This window comes from Ciconia boyciana, chromosome 1, assembly GCF_034638445.1.
Source record: "Ciconia boyciana chromosome 1, ASM3463844v1, whole genome shotgun sequence".
Taxonomy (NCBI): domain Eukaryota; kingdom Metazoa; phylum Chordata; class Aves; order Ciconiiformes; family Ciconiidae; genus Ciconia; species Ciconia boyciana.
The window spans coordinates 143,290,918-143,308,076 of NC_132934.1; the positions used below are offsets into that span (position 1 = coordinate 143,290,918).

Consider the following 17,159-nt stretch of genomic DNA (forward strand, 5'->3'; position numbering starts at 1 on the left):
AATGCAAAACATTCACAGGTTGTTTATCTGAAGCCTCTTGCAATACAACCTTAAAAACCTCAGTAAAATGAGCAGTTGCTAAGACCCAAATCTCAGTTACCTCTGAAGTTACCCCTTTGTTTAGACTGCACAAAGAAAACTCCATATTAACAGTCAAGAAAGGTCAAAACACTCAAGAGAAATTTAAACAGGTATTTGCATAGTTGTTCCTCAAACTTGAATTCTGGTTTGTTTGTGTTGTCAAGTACATACATCTCTCAGGCTACAGTCCTCCAAGGAGGAATGCCTATCTGACAGAATATCTGACAGGACCTGCTCAGATACTTGCTAGTCTCACTCTAAGAAGGTAGGCAGAAGGATCTGTTGTAGATGCATGCTCCTCAAAACACTCTACCAGAGTAGCAACCAAAGGATGGACCACCATCATCTGTTAACACCATCTGTCTCGAGGTTAAAGATATATCACTAAGTCAATGAATGTTACACTGGGGGTTGTATTTCAAGAGCACTATTTCTTTGTAGGAGGAGAGGCAGAGGGAAAAACAAGCACATATACTCAACATTATGCTTTGGTGCAGCTTAAGTTTTACATGAAGCAGAAAAGAGGCTATTTAAAGAGTCTCCCACTGCCATCATGAAACTTAGTCTGAGAACTCTGAATGGTTCCAGCTGCAATGGTTTCCCTCGAGAGGAGGAAACCAGTGTAAAAGAGTGTGCATTCAGTGATATTGTATTTTAAGAGATTGTTTTCACACATGATCTTCATGGAGAAATAATTTAGGATGAGACTGCTGACTGCCAATCTCACATAAGACATGCTTTGAGAGAGCAATAAACAAATTTGAAAGTTAATAAAAGAAAAAAAAAATCATTCTGTATTGACTGGAATTATTCAATATTCTGCAACAACAATTCTGTTTTCCAAGATGTCAGGCTCTTCAAACACATTACTTCATCTCAATAATGGTAGCAGAAAATGTCAAAACCTAGCTTATTAAACACATTACAATAATATGCACCCTGAAGTGCTGGCAGTCTCCTTTCCCAGCAAAGACTGGTAGTTTCTCCACTGTTCAACTAACAGTGTTTCTGCTATATTAGCCTGTATGTCAGACCCTTGCTATAACTGAACGTATACAGAACATCTCACTAAGCGTTATGCAGCATTTTAGTTTGCACATCTGATTTCAAACGCTGAACTTCTTTAAATTTTTTTACCAGGTAGAGATTACTTGGCTGTTTCCTCTTTTAAAACTACCAGATTTCAACCAATAATAACAGCTGGTACCTCACTTAAAAAATAGAAAAAGACAAGATACACACGACAGAACTAGAAAGATGGTCCCCACAATGACACTTCATTTAGCTTGCCACAAAATAGGAGAATAAGATACCTTAGTAATTATCTCTGTACTCTTTGGTCACAGTCTTTGTTGCCCACATCACATTAACACACCAGCACTGGTTTTTCTAAAACTGTTTTCACCAACAGCTGAACCAATCCAGCGGCCCATTTCTTCGGTATACTACTCCTCCTTGATGTTGCATGGTCTTGCCTCCTCCCAGCTCTAGCACAAGTGAGGTCAGGTCTCCTTAGGCTCGCTGTATATTCAAAGTAAAGAGGCAGGCACCTCCAGAGCACAGTTCTAAGACCCCAGCTTACGCTTGCATCCTATAAAGGATCCTCTCTCTTCACTTACCTGAACCATCCGCTTCATTCGGCCAACTGTTTCTCAATTAGCCAACTCTGATTTCAAAAATGTCAGCAGTTGGAAACAGACTGGTTTAAGAGATACAAAACTTCAAAGGGCTAAATCAAACAGAGCAGCAAACAGTGCTGCTGTCCTACAACTGTATGCCTTGTGTTAGGAAAGCTGTCTATACTGCACAGGTCTAGTGACGGTACTCGAACAGCTACTGTGCATTATCTGCCTAACTGGATGCACCTTTTACTGGCCGAGTGAAAACAATACTGCAATTTCTACTGCCGCCTACGCTGCAGAGCTGAAGCGCGTTAGAAAGAGTACCTTCCCTCATATTATACATAATGTGCGTTTAGTGGCACAACTCTGTGTGCCACTAAATTGAAAAACGCAGGCTCTCAAGTTAGTATGTACAACTACACTTGACTTCACAGTAAAAGGAATCACAAGCCAATTAGATCTCACCGCTACCTGATGCTGGTGGCTTCCGAGATGGAGGAGGCTTCTTTGTAGTTTCTGTCAGGGATGGTTAGAAAAAAAAAAGTTTAAATACTAGTTAATACTATTAAATACACTGTTCAGAAGATACACGAAGGACAAATGTAAGCCTATGTCTATACAATGAAAAGCCCAAGATTAAGTCTACACAGCAAGACATTTTCCCCTTAAGAGGAATTCCTGAGTGTTCCCAAAGAGAAATTTCAGTTCTATGCGGTCCACATTTTGACATACCCATAGCTGAATTGTTCCACTGACATTTAAACAAACCATATGTGCCATGCTTGGTCATGCAGCGATAGTCGGAAATAAACAAGTCAAAAGAGCAGCCACTATTTTCCCGCCTACCTCCCAAAATTTGCAAGACTGTAATAATTACCAAGTGCATCTTGTAAGCTGAGGTCGTCTAAATTGCCTGTAGAAGATGAAAGCAACAGTAAGAACACTGTTTTTTCTTACTCAAAACCAACACTTATTACAGTCATAAACATGTCTTTGATCTATCCTGAGGTATGTTTTCTGCTTCCTGCGTCAGACCAGAAGAATATTTTGAGTCAGGGATGAAGACAGACATTCTTCTCTATTTCTCCAGGCCACCATCCACACATCTCTTTGGGAGAAAAAGGAACAGCACTAAAATAATATATATATATATATATATATAAAAAAAAACCCCATATATATATTTAATCTCCTATAGAAAGGATCCAGAGGGTCAGAACATACATTCCTACAGTCAATATAATGCACTTAATACTTTATTCTTGCCACTGCTATTGCATGCTTTCTTAGTGCCATCCACAGCATATTATTTCCCAGCCTTCTTTCCACTGAACCACAAAATGAGCAGGGGCACACCTCCAATTCACAAGAATTTAAAAGATTCAGGTGTGAAGAAGAGCGTTCAAACACTTCAAACTCTTCATCTCAATAATGGTAGCAGAAAACGTCAAAACCTAGCTTATTAAACTCATTACAATAATATGCACCCTGAAGTGCTGGCAGTCTCCTTTCCCAGCAAAGACTGGTTGTTGCTCCACTCTTCATGACAAACTTTCATACGTGTCTAAAGCACTTGCTTTTACAACTGTACTCACTCAGCTCTTAGTATGGGTGGGCACAACTAAACTAGAAGTTCAATTACTTCGCCTGAAAGGAGAGGCTCAGAACCAGGGATTCAGCTGGTTCCAGGGAAGAAACAATCGGACAAAAGAGATAAAAGTACAGAACTAGAATAAAGGTAGTTGCAGGATGCAAGACGAAAAAGTCAGCAAGAATATGCTGCACTCCCTACAGGTTTAAGGAGCACCCAGAGTAACCAAGCTTATGAGCATTTTCTTAGTCTAAGCAAAGATAACTGCAAATAAAGCAGATATTATATTGTGTATAAAGCACAATATAGCAGGTATTTCTGGCTGCTATGGGCACAAGCAGATTCAGGAACGTTTCAGAAGTGTGTACAATATTTTCCTTCCATGTCCGTAACTCAAATACCAGGATCTCAAGAGAAAGATCTTCAGCAGGCTGTCCCCAGTAACCTGCATAGTTTCTGTCAGACAGGGGAAAAACAGCAGGTAAAACAAAAGAGTGAACATAAGCTTTTGAAAATATTATGAGCTAGAAGGTATTCAAGAAAGCCAAGTAACTACACAAATAGGAGTCCTCTGCAAAGACCTATCACCACCCTCAGATACTTACTGCTATGGTATTACATTAGTCATATTTACATTCCACTGCAGAAGCTGACCCAAGCTTTGGAAAGTTCCTCCGTCACGTGTATGGCGACACACCAAGAAAGAAGACTTGTGATGAATCACCACAAACATAACTTTCTGACTTGAGCAGCAGTTTTTCTAAAAATGCTGGTGCTCTCCTCCTTCCCTCCTTCCCCAGTGCCCTGCACACCATGGGTTGCCACAGAGCCTGCATGCTGCATCTGGTCTTCCAGTTGTAGGCCTACAGAGCAGGTGACAGCAGTCAGCTTGTCCCTGTCCCACCGCTGGACATTACCTGCCACTCTGTCAGTGGCCAACTAACCTACAATCATAGAATCACAGAATATCTTGAGTTGGAAGGGACCCATACGGATCATCAAGTCCAATTCCTTGCTACTCGCAGGACTACCTAAACCTAAACCATATGACTAAGAGCATTGCCCAGACGCTCCTTGAACTTTGACAGGCTTGGTGAGCCTGGGGAGCCTGTTCCAGTGACCGACCACCCTCTCAGTGAAAAACCTTTTCCTAATGTCCAATCTGAACTTCCCCTGACACAGCTTCATTCCATTTCCTCGTGTCCTATCGCTGGTCACCAGAGAAAGGAGATCAGCACCTCCCCCTCCGCTGCCCCCCTTAAGAAAGTTGTAGATGGCAATGAGGTCACCCCTCAGCCTTCTCTTCTCCAAGCTGAACAAACCAAGTGACCTCAGTCGCTCCTGATAAGTCTTGCCCTCGAGGCCTTTCACCATCTTGGTCGCCTTCCTCTGGACGCACTCTAATAGTTTCATAGAATCATAGAATCATTTAGGTTGGAAAAGACCCTTAAGATCATCGAGTCCAACCATTCGATGTCCTTATACTGCGGTGCCCAAAAGTGCACACAATATTCGAGGTGGGGCTCTGCTGGTGCAGTGTAGGGGGGGACAATCACCTGCCTCAACTGGCTAGCTATGCTGTGCTTGATGCACCCCAGGACACGGTTGGCCCTTCTGGCTGCAAGGGCACACTGTTGACTCACGTTCAACTTGCCATCAAACCAAACCCCCAGGTCTCTTTCTGCAGGGCTGCTCTCCAGCCTTTTGTCCCCCAGTTTGTATGTATGACCAGGATTATCCCATCCCAGGTGCAGAATCTGGCACTTGCTCTTGTTAAATTTCATATGGTTGGTCGTTGTCCAACTTGGGTCTGTCCTGCTGCCTCGCTGCTCATTTTCATGAAATCTGGAAAAATCTTGAGCTCAAGGAGGCCTCTCATCTCTGTAGGGTTTAAACGAGGTTTGGCAGCCCTCTTGGGGGATGAGGATGCTGGTAGCCACAGGAGCATAAACTCTTGGGCAACCAGGCAAAAAGCAGCTTCTCCAACTTCCAGCAGGGAAACTGGATTTTATACTCCCATGTCTTGTACTCTTTCCCCTTGGGGGACTAAAAACAGGAGGAGCAGAAATATTCAACACCTAGTCATAACACAAGCTACAGAAAATGCAGGAAGGCCAACACATTGAAACTTGTTCATGAAACACTTTAAATAACAGAGCAAAGCCATCACATCCCTTACAATTGCTTTTTAAGCTTACCAGCACTTGACTCCAATCCAGGTTTTGCCCCACCACCATTAGCTACCTACAATAAAAGACCTCTACTGCTCAGCTCACGTTCTGACAGTTATTTTCCAACATGTCCAAGAGGAGCAATTTAACCACAAAAAGCCTAGGAGAAAGGTGACTTCGTTCTCCATACCTTGCTGTAAGAACTGCCTTTCTAAAGTTTTAAATGGAGAACCTGGAACATGGAAACCACTCGCTGCAGGTGGAGAACATACTTAAAACTGTACTCCTCCTCTCAGCTAGGGCAGAAGTTTGCAGGCAAGATCCCTCTGCGTCAGGTAACGCAGATGGGATGTTTACTCCCGCTGCCAAGCAGCAGTTTATAATTAGCCCTGCCTGGAGTCTCATGAAATTAAATCCCACACAGTTGGTTTCAAATCCCGTTCCTCCTATAAGCACCCACCTATCGATGCTGCTTTTCAAGTTTAGTTTCTCTGCAGAGCAAAAGAAAACAAAAAGCTCTGCATAAAATTCTGTTCAGAAGAATGAAGCCCCTTCCTACCTAAAATAAATATGGTCCAAACACAAATAACAACTGTAAATCAGCCAAAAAACAAAGATAATTTTTTACATCTGGGGAGTGTCTGCTTTCCACACATCTGGAGCATTCACTAATGTATCTGACAGGAATAAAGTCAGCTAAGTCTCCGCTGCAACCAATAAAAAGATTTATTTCCTCTTCAAAAAGATGCATAAGACTACCCTAATAACTATCTTTTTTTTTCTTTTTTTCTTTTTTTTTTTTTCCAGTGATCCAAAAGCTACTTCCCTGAAAAGTTACTTTATTTGCACCAATCTTGAAAATACAGTACAGAAAAAGTTAGGCAATTATGTGGCCTAATCTTTATCTGATCTGACTGCTAGAAAACAGTTTTGAGACTAATCTGTGATTTATTTTAATATTTGAATTACTAAGTATTCCTTCCACCCAAAAATGGCAATTTAATATTTTAAATAAACAAGGAAAAAAGTTGACAAGGTGACATTTTGATTCAAAACTATTTACTTAAATAACTGTAGGCATGTGAGGGTTTTTTAACAGAACATGGTAAAACAAGCCATTTACTGGAGAAGAAAACCACGTATTTTGAAGCACAGTTTGGGGAATTCTGCTTGTCTAAAAGTTTCCCATGCACTGGGCAACTTTTGTTGCCCCTTTGAGTGGTAGAAAGGAAGAAAACATAATGGGGCTCTAAACATTAGCTATAAGCAGAATTTTCCAGGGAGGGTTTGATGTAGGAACACAAGGACAGAATGAATAGCTCTAAATCCGCAGAAAGCATACCGAAGAACTGAGTCAACCACGAAGCTAGAGAATGAACACAATGACAACAGTCCTGCCAAATACTGAGCTGCTTATCCAGAAATGAGAGGGGGTAAAAGAGAACTACACAATAGTTACAAAAGGTCTAAGAACTCCTGTGAGTCCCTTCAATCAAGTAGTGAAGATAAAAGCAAATATTTGGCATCTTAATCACAACCTGCCCAGTGACAAGTTGTATACCACAGTCTGGTTGTTTTCTTACAGTTTGTAATTCTGCATGTCCACAACCAACGTGATCACTTTTCCTCCAAGCAATGGTTTGGACGCTTGGTGATTTTCTTCTGGTTACAACCCTCGCTGGCAAACCAACATCAAACATCAAATGGCAGAGCCACAGGTCCCAGATCTCCTCCTTAAGCTTAAAAGAGCTTCCAAAGGACTGTCCCTAACAGCAGCTTAGAAAGAGCTAAAGGATTTTCTGTCCTTCGGGGAAAGTTGTTTCTTGCAGAGAGTACCTCCCCCACATATTCAAAATATTCAAAACCCGTCTGAACACAGTCCTGGGCAACCTGCAGTGACTGACCCTGTTGGAGCAGGGAGTGGGACTGGAAGGTCTCCAGAGGTGTCCTCCAGCCTCAGCACCCTGTGGTTGTGTGACTTGGGCCAGTTCTAGTCCCTGGACTAAACTCCTTGTGCTACAAAACTCATATAACTTCAGATAAAATAAATCACTCTGTCCCTCTGCAATTCTTTTTACAGATGCGAACTGAAATACATTGCTCTGTCTCATGAAGTTTGTAAGCAGAAACCTAAGTTACATTAACAAAGACTCTTAGAAGAATATTGGGGTGACAGAAGCATGGCACTTGCATCAAGAAATTACAAGTTTAGGGCCACTTGGATAGGAAGCGGGAAGAGAGGAAAAGGGTTTTGCAAAAAAGGTGGGGTTTTTTCCTAAATCAAAAAGGATGGGAAATTTTTGAAAAAATAGGTGCTTTATTAAAGGTGCTGAATCCAGATGGCAACAAATAAAAAGATATTGGAGACATTTATTTGATTTTTGCTCATTTCTTCTTACTTGTAACTTCAGGAGGGCCTGACCACGCTTCAAGACTGCAAATGCCATATACTATGCTTATTGCTATTTCACCTTCCCAAGCATAAATGCATTACTAAAATTAGTGAGTGTTTTAATAAAGTATTTTCTAAAAAGAAAATGCTAAGCTTCCTCTCATGTAAATTCAGGGACTAAGGCAAAATACGACCGGCAGACAGAAGCATAGTCTTGTCTGCATTCAAGTGCAGCATACCCTTGAAGAAGGCTGCAGGTGTTTGATTAAATATTGCCTAGCTTTACATTATTTAAAGCCTGCATGTTGGTACTTGTACCTGCAAGTGCTAGGCACGCTGAAATTTTCAACCTTCTAGGTAACTGCTCTTGAGTTCTTGGTACTCTTCCTCGTAGTAGCCCTAAACCACAGAGGTGTCACACTCTGTGCATTAAGCATGAAGTTACTTTATGTCAGCAACGCTGGTCCCCAGCTGTGCAGTGTCACTCCACACCTGGGGCCACCGCTGCCACTGCCTTCTCTTGCTTCAAACACAGCATCTACGGAAGCCAGCCCTGTCCTCCCGCCCCTGGGACAAGCAAGGAGCACACCCTGCCCCTCTTCCCAAGTCTCAGGTGCCAGCACAATCACCGTTCCCCCACGGAGGCCCATGGAGCAAGCACAGTAGGCTGAGACACCTTTGCTCTCCACCATTGCCTCTTCAGAAACCTGTGCCAGGGCTGGACTGGGAGCTCTGAAGCAGTATTAGGAAATCCTGTTCTCAAATCTCACCAAGATCAAGCAGGCAGTGTGTACCTACTTCACATTCAGCCACTTTTGAAATTCTGTCTTGGCATAAGAAATGTCAGTAGTTATTTTTTTTATAAGCCTAAGAAAACAAAATCCTCTAAGTACCTGTTGCTCACAGTCTACAGCTTCAAAGTTTAAGCTACTCCACAGGCAGGACTTTAAGGCTTCACAAAGCTGACAAGCCTTGCAGCTACTATTCACATAGCCTGAATTTCCATAACAAGGTGCATTCTTGCCACAAGGCTCACGTTTACTCTTGTTACGAAAGCTCCCTTCCCTAACTATTGTATCAGTCAGTCTTCATAGTATGAAAGTGTATTAACTTTGTTAATATATATTAGTTCACATTATACATTGCAATGTAGTGAGGTAATGGAATTTTACTGGAGACTGGTATTGTTCATGTTTAAGTAAAAGAAACCAAAGGACAGCTCGGCCCTGTAAATAAGGACTTTATTTCTTGGAACCTTTGAGCTGTCCATGAAGGATAGAAGATACCCGTGGACAACCAAGATAATGCCACCATCCTAGCCCCTCTAACACCTCTTTGAAACCCTCCCAGCGTCAGCTGGCATCATAAATAAGTAACTATAGCAAGACTGACTCCAGGCATGTCTGGATCAATAGATAAGCAGCAAGAATGCTGCAGAAATATAGTTGCTTTGCAAAGTTTTACTATGATTAGTGTCATGGTTTAGCTTCAGACGGCAACTAAGCACCACACAGCCACTCACTCACCCTCCCCGCCCCAGTGGAATGGGGGAGAGAATCAGAAAAGCAAAAGTAAGAAAACTCATGGGTTGAGATAAAGACAGTTTAATAATTGGGGGGGGGGGGAATTTCTATAAAATAATAATAATAATAATAATGAAAAGGAAAACAACAAGAGAGCGAGAGAGGAAAAAAACCTAGGAAAAAAAACAAGTGATACAACCGTTCACCACCCACCAACCGATGCCCAGCCAGTCCCTGAGCAGCGATTGCTGCCCCCCGGCCAACTCCCCCCAGTTTATATACTGAGCATGATGTCATATGGTATGGAATAGCCCTTTGGCCAGTTTGGATCAACTGTCCCGGCTGTGCCCCCTCCCAGCTTCTTGTGCACCTGGCAGAGCATGGGAAGCTGAAAAGACCTTGACTAGTGCAAACATTACTTAGCAACAACCAAAACATCAGTGTGTTATCAAAATCCAAAACACAGCACTATACCAGCTACTAGGAAGAAAATTAACTCTATCCCAGCTGAAACCAGGACAATTAGTAATGTGGGTGTTAGTGATTAGTCAAATCATGTTGTACCAGAACATTTGAAGGGTATAAGAACCCTGTGGAAAACCGCATTTGGGGTGCCCCAATTTGGCTGGGACACCTCACATGCATAATATTTACCTTTTAATTCTATATTTCGGTCCTAGCCTCTCACTAGCAGACATCTAGCAATAGCAATAGCTTCAGCAGTTCCTAGTAAGAACCTTTCCACCATTGACTGACCTCTGGGAAACCTCTTGCTCTGTAGCATGTACTTCAAAAGAGTGGGCGTATCACAAGCAGTCAGAACTATACTTTGACAACTGTGGAGCAATATACACACTGACGGTACTAAGATGGACACCAGAGGAGATGGTGGGGCTGGGAAGGGGCATGCATTCAAGGCCCCTTGAACACTCAGTCTTCTCACATTCATGAACAGATTCATGAACATTGAGCCTCACTGGGATAACAACCCAAATCGCAGCCAGCACCAAAAATTAACAGTTAAATACACTGGAAAGACTACAATGGTGGTTAATCAAAAGGTTAGTCTCGAATTTAAGAAACCTGTTTTATCCAAGCAGGTTGCGAACTCTTCAGTGTTGTATAATTTAATCAGTTCATTGGTTCTCTTGAAAGTAACTACAACTGGCATCAAGTAACCTAATGCTATTTCATCACCAGAAGTTTATCTACACTCCTATTCAGATAATAACATTCTAAACTCTGTTTGCACTGAAAACCTCTATATGCATCTGCACGGTTTGGTACCCTGCCCAGCCTTGTGCAGAGAAAGGGAGAATTGCTTTCAGGGCAATCGTATGATCTCTTGAGCCACGACTTCAAGAGTTGCACGCTTTTTCTACCTATCCCAATATTCAGTAAAACACTTTACACAGCGATAAAGTGTGTAAGATGATAGACTGGAGGCTTCCCTCCCCACCAAATGGTCAGGACTCAGCATTTTGTTTTGTCTCCATCCTTATTAGCTCATACTCCACACCTCTGGTAGCCTCTTGGATCGGGGCAGGGAGGGATGGAAGGAAGAGCGGTCCCAGAGAGGGCTTGGAGGAAAAGGGAAGTGCAGCAGCGAGGCTCAGCTGCAGAAAGGTTAGGGAGGTCTGCACGAGATGAAAGGTGGTATGATTTTAGCACAAGGAAGAAGGAAGTACTAAGAAAACAAGATTTGTGATCTGGCAGCCAGTGAAGTAAAAGCTCCAAAAACTCAACAGTTAGTGGTAAATAATCCTCACTCTGATCAAGGAAAAAGAATTTAAATTGTAATTTATGATGAACAAGTAAATGGAACTTGGTCTTCCATTTAGAAATTTCTTCTTTAAAAATAAAATTTAGTTGAATTATACACTTGCAATGTGCACAGAACTAAGTCAAGAATACTCCTATTTTTACAGCAGTACACCAAAATGATGGCTCATAGTAAGCAGGACTGTTTTATGTGTGCTGATACTTGTAAGATGACAATTAATTTCACAGCCTGTTTCTTTTACCTTCCTCACCAGAAGTCTTACCAGTTCAATAGGGTTTGTATACTAATAGCAAAATCCAAACAAAATCTGTAATCTAGTCAGAAACATTAACTGAATAGTAAAATTGACTTTGCTTTTCTAGACTCTTTTTCATCGTGTTCATCTAGACTCTTGTTCATCTATGGCTAAAAAGATTTTTTCAGTCTTTTCAATCTGCATACTTAAAAATAGCTACTACAGCTTTTGCTAAAAGAAAGAAGAGGAAGACTTTGGGTTTTACAATGAGGGTTTCCGGTGGGGAAGGCTGGGGTAGAGGAAACCAGACCCAGTACAGTGGTTTGCAATGATTCAACTCATATTTTAATCATTGCTCTGAGACTGAATCAGTTCTGGCACTAGTCAACTCATTTTATAACAAAACCTATCATTCTGCTTAAACTTCAAACGTTGACATGTTTCAGTAGCACCAGTGACACTTTTCTTCCTGCAAGTATTTACTATTAAGGGGTTAATCAAGACAGAGTTGCATTAACTGACAATTCAGTGAGCCAGGATTTCACAGCTTGTGCTCCATTGCACCACACCGGCATTGGTTTGGAAACATGCAGACTAGCTTCAGCCACAGGACGTGTGATGTGATAGCAGCCTGCTTCTCTGGGCGATGGGGAACACTGGAGGAGAAGGCTCATTTCTCCTACTCCAACTAACTTTGTATCATGTATGCAAAATTACTACCTAAAAAATATTTCTGAAGGACAGCCATGCACACAGAGATACTGCATACACCCAGGTCAATGTGACTAGTTTTAGTTGCCCAAACCAGACAGATAAAAAACTAAATAGATTAGTTAGAATCCAACTAAGTGGCAGCCACAGATACATGGCAAGCCAGAAATGTGGCATAGGTTTTGTCAGATGAGGGCTTATTTTTTGTTTCTCAAAGAAAAATTTTTTTTTTTTACTTCCCATCCTTCATTATTGTTACTTGAGGACCAAGATAAATCTTCCCTTTTGTACCAAGGCTATGTTCTTAGTCGTTCCAACGTGTTCACGTGCTCAACAAAACATCTGGAACGTGTTCACAGTGAAACCTTAAGCATTTATAGTTCAAGTGCATCTTGTGAAAACACTTCTATTCTGCTATATTTAGACAAAAACGTTTATCAAGAATTCTCCACGTCCACCCTAAGAAATAGTTTCATAATCTCCACTCTGATTCTGTATCACCTTCTAACGCAAACTGGATTTTATATGCTAGTGATATCACTTGCAGGCAGCCATTACTCATGCCAGACCTTAGTCTGCACTATAAGTTTACTCATTTTGTAGAACACCACAGGAAAGCAACAGGAATGGATGTAAAAATTGTCCTCAGGACAGGTAAGAATTGCAAGCTGAAGGGAGCCATGCCTGGGTATAGGACTGGCTGTGGAGACAGTGTCAAAGATGCAATGGCAACACCCAAGGGAAAGAAGCAGTGCGCAGGGAAGAGGAAGAAGGAGAGAATCAGAGAGGTCTGGATGCAGAGAAGTTGTCAACTCGCTACAGCCACAAGCTTCAGAATCACAGCTCTTGCCTGAAGTTTTTTGGGGAAAAAGGTCCACATCTCTGCTTAGTTAGCACAGTAAAGAGCTGGCCTTTACAGAAGGCCAAAATAGCAAAAAAGGAAAGCTGGAAGTTTTTGTGAAAAGGGGCAGGGGGAGGGATGTCATAAATCAGATTGCAAACTTGCTGGCTAAGACAAGCAGGGACAGCTCTGATCTGAAGAAGTGATGTCCATGTAACCATTTGCAACACTTGGGGAGGGAGAGGGCAGGGAACAGTTAGTGAAGTAACTACTGAATTTGGGATTTAATCGCAAGATGCCTGGCATCTAGGATGTACTGAGAAACACAGAGGCAGGCAGAGATTTCTGGCATCAAAGAGGGCGAATACAGAGAGGCATGGATAGCTGGAGGCGAGGGAGGAAACAGAAGACTGAAAGATAAAGACAGAAATATAGAAAAAGATAGCCTTATCCAAAAGCTTTCCACATAGGCTTCCCCAAACCCTTCCCCCAAGCCTTATGCTGAAACTTCTTGTTTCTAAATTTAACAAGGACTTGTGTGCCTCCAGAGATGTCTGTTTTGTCCAACAATAGTATCAGCTCTAATAAAAACTGTATCCTACCCAACACATTTGTCTCATTTTTAATTCACCACATCACGCTACTACTACTACTATCACCACTAGCCCCTTCCCTCTTCACACAGGTTCAATATTTTCCTCCAAATCATAGGGAAGAAACAAGTGGTGGTAAAGTATAAGTCTAAACACTATAACTCCATTTTTTTCAAGATATAAAAGGTTTATAGTGTAGTATTTTTGTGGCAGTAATAAAAACAGTAATACTGCCAATATTGCAAAGTATAACCAGACTTGCAGAATTGGCTGTCCTGGAAATATCAGAGTTTAACAAATGTTTAACTTTATTTTTCCTTCAAAATACTGGGTGACTTAACAAAGAGAAAAGATGCAAGCAATATCTTCTGTGGTTAAGCAAAACAAGCATACAAAGATAGTTTTATAAATAAAACCTGAATAGATTTTTACCAATGAAAGTTTTAGCAATGAAATCGATGGGCATTTAATAAAAAATAATTTCTGCTTCATGGAAAGATTAACTTGTATGCCGAGTCATAACAATTACCTGATGAAAGAACAACTGCTATCCTAAAAACAAAGTTTGATTTTACCTAGATTAAAAAACTTTGGCTCAAACTGAAATCAGCTTTATGGATACTTTACACACACCAAGAAATGAATACAATTTCTTGTGCAAAATTTTGAAGATATGACATCCAACGGGAGTTTTACAGGACGCAAGCTATGAGGAAAGTAGAGCGGAATAAACATCTGTAGTTAATTAACAGTTGCCTCAGTCAATAGGTTTTTCTTTTACAAGTACAGTTAAAGATGCCATTTCTTAGATGTTTATAGTATGTGGACTCTTCGCAGGTGACTGAAATCTGTATAAAGGAAACCAACCGCATTTGTTATACAGCCAATGATGTCATGTGATGAGATCTGACTTAAAAAGTAAATGTTTTCTTTTAAAATTATCCTTTTCCCAAACCATGTTAGAATGATTCCTGCATTTGATGTGTTAATTATGTATTTTAAAGAAACTGTTCTATATTTAGAAAAACTATTGTAAATAGGCATTACACCATGAAGAACTAAGTTCTTGGACTGTCACAGGAATTTGCCTTATGACTTTTTGGAATTCTTTGTAGAAAATGTTCTGGATCCTACTCCTCTGAGCTCCCCAGTCACATCAAATGCAGAGACTAAACCAATTGAAAAGGAGTTTGTGATGAGTATAACTGCAGTAATTTTTACTTTCAACATGTGAAAAATGTTCTTTCCTGCAGCAAGCAGGGAAATCTTTCCCAGACTAGAATTTGCATGCATATAGAGAAAGCAAGACTTTTTTTTTTTTTATGAAAAAGCAAACAAAAACTAGTTTTTATAGCAAGCAACCTTCCAAACACAAGCTTTTGCACTATTGATCCCAAGTCTTCAGAAAAGCTGACTCAGCACTGTTGCTGCCACTATGTTCTTCTGCAAGGTGGCACAGAGACCTCCTGCGGCAGCCACTAAGATACAGTCAGACAGGCAAAGGGCAAGACACATAAGCTGGAACATTGCTTCTCTGTATCGGGAATAACTTGCAGGGCCTGGGTAGCAGGGTCTGATAACACGGTGGCACCCCTGTTGACCAAGGAATGACCTGCTATGTACCATGCTGGAGGGAGCATGCCATAGGATTCACAGCAAGGCCAGAGATAATGCCAAGATTCCGGCAGTATGGTAAATCTTGGGGGAAAAAAAGCCCGGCAAGAATGGGAATTCTGCATGCCCCTATCCTAGATCCTAGGACTTACGGATGCTCCTGAACGGAAAAGGAGAGGGTTTGACCGAGTTGAACAGAAGGCCCTTCAGAGATGCAGCATTGCCAGCTGAGGAGTTGTGAGCACAGGGCAGAGTCGGAGCTTGGTTCAACCATTGCCTTTTCCTGCCCCAGCCTCCAGACCGCATACTGTTCTGACAACCCACCTGAATTCACTGCACTGCACTTTATTACCAGATTTACAACCAAATTTATTGGGCATTCGGGGTAAGGTGGCCAGGCACCACCTGGCCTCATCTACATCGTGCCATAATGGATACTGGTGCTCACTGCACCTTATTGCCCTTGTGCAGCAGCGATGAATGAGTAGTTATTCACAAAGTGGAGAAGACACACGTGTGCCTCTAGTGGAAGGGAGCCTCTGTTTGAATAGACAACACTGGTAGCCCCTACCTGTTGCCACAGCCCCTACTGCCCCTGCCCTCCTTGGGCTTGACTTTCTTGACCACTGTAGATGGACAGATGAAACAGGAAGGCATTGGGCTTTTGGTATAGACAGTGTGCTTTGTACAGGAGGGAACCAGCTACAGGACTCTTACTGACCCCAGCAACGTTGCATGCACTCAGATAGACGCAGTTGTTCTTCCATTAGCAACCCAAATAATTTGCTGAAAGAGGTATTGAACTGATTAAGGGGATGCTAGTGAGATTTAAAAAGTAATTAGTAACTGATTCCCTGGAAAAACAAGGGGAGGGAGGCTCTCAAACACATTTACCTTACAATAGGCGTGTTCGGCCTGTTGAGAAGCATACTGGAGAATGGCAGTTAACAACAGACGTCAGAGCTTTGAATGACGTAGCTGCTGCATTAGCGCCTGTAGTTCCAGGCGTGCTGCAGCTCTTGCATGAGCCAGAAGCCAAAAAATATACCTGGTATTTACAACTGATGTTGCAAATGCTTTCTTTTCAATCCCTCTGGCTGAAGAAGCAAGACCTCAATTGCCTTCACCTGCAATGGTGTGCAATATGTCTGGAACTGGCTGTTGCAAGGGGTGGAAACACAGCCCTACCATCTGCCACGGCATCACCCACAAAACCTTAAAGCAACATACCTCTAGATAATTTTTCCACTGCTTTGATGATGTATTGATTACAGGAAAAAGTCTTAAAGAAGTACTAAGTAATGGGCAATAGGTAACCTTTATCTTTCCCAACTTGAACTGATTAGTCTGTGGCCAGCAGATCAACAATATGAGAAAGACTGAACTTCTCTGGCCATAAAATGCCCCAGCATGAGTTATATGCTGAAAATAACCAATGGATTTTGTTTACTGATGGATCCTGTAAAATCACAGCAGGAAACAGGGCTCCAAGGGGAGGCTGGCACCTGCAAAGGGAGAAGAGGCTGCCATCAGTTTGCAGAAGTAATGGCCTTTGGAGTCGCCTTGGAACATGCGCAGGAGCATCAGTAGCCCTGAGTATACATATACACAGACTCCTGCGTGATCACTAATGTGGTGCAGAAATGGCTCAAAGATCGGAATCATGATAACCAGTGAGAAAAACCACTTTCAGCAGCAGAAGAATGGAAAGTAATACAACAGCTACTCGGAGAAACATCTACTTGAACACACAGTGTTAATGTGCATATCTGAAATTCAAAGGCAATTTGAGAAACATAATAACCAGGCTGACCAGTTAGCTCAACTTGCCAGCATAGATTTAGGGTGTGAGCACAAAGGAAAGCTATTTTTAGCCAGGTAGGTCCACAAAACTGCTGCTCATGTACTGGGGCAGAGAACACAGCTTAGACTTGTCTCAGGAAGTCATAGTGCAAGCAACCAGGCAGTGTGAGATCTGTGTAATAATACAACACACATGGAA

General features: G+C 41.8%; 1 protein-coding gene across 4 annotated transcripts in view; it reads right to left on the reverse strand.

Moving 5' to 3' along the window:
- The window catches only part of LOC140646117 (CD99 antigen-like), a 33,444-nt gene that overhangs the window by 10,572 nt on the left and 5,713 nt on the right, over nt 1–17,159 (reverse strand). For all 4 annotated transcript variants that reach the window (XM_072849542.1, XM_072849543.1, XM_072849540.1 and 1 more), the window contains exons 2-3: nt 2,581–2,616; nt 2,169–2,219 (exon numbers count right to left, since the gene is read on the reverse strand). In XM_072849542.1, the coding sequence (XP_072705643.1) occupies nt 2,169–2,219; nt 2,581–2,616 (87 nt within the window). The remainder of the gene's footprint in view (nt 1–2,168; nt 2,220–2,580; nt 2,617–17,159) is intronic.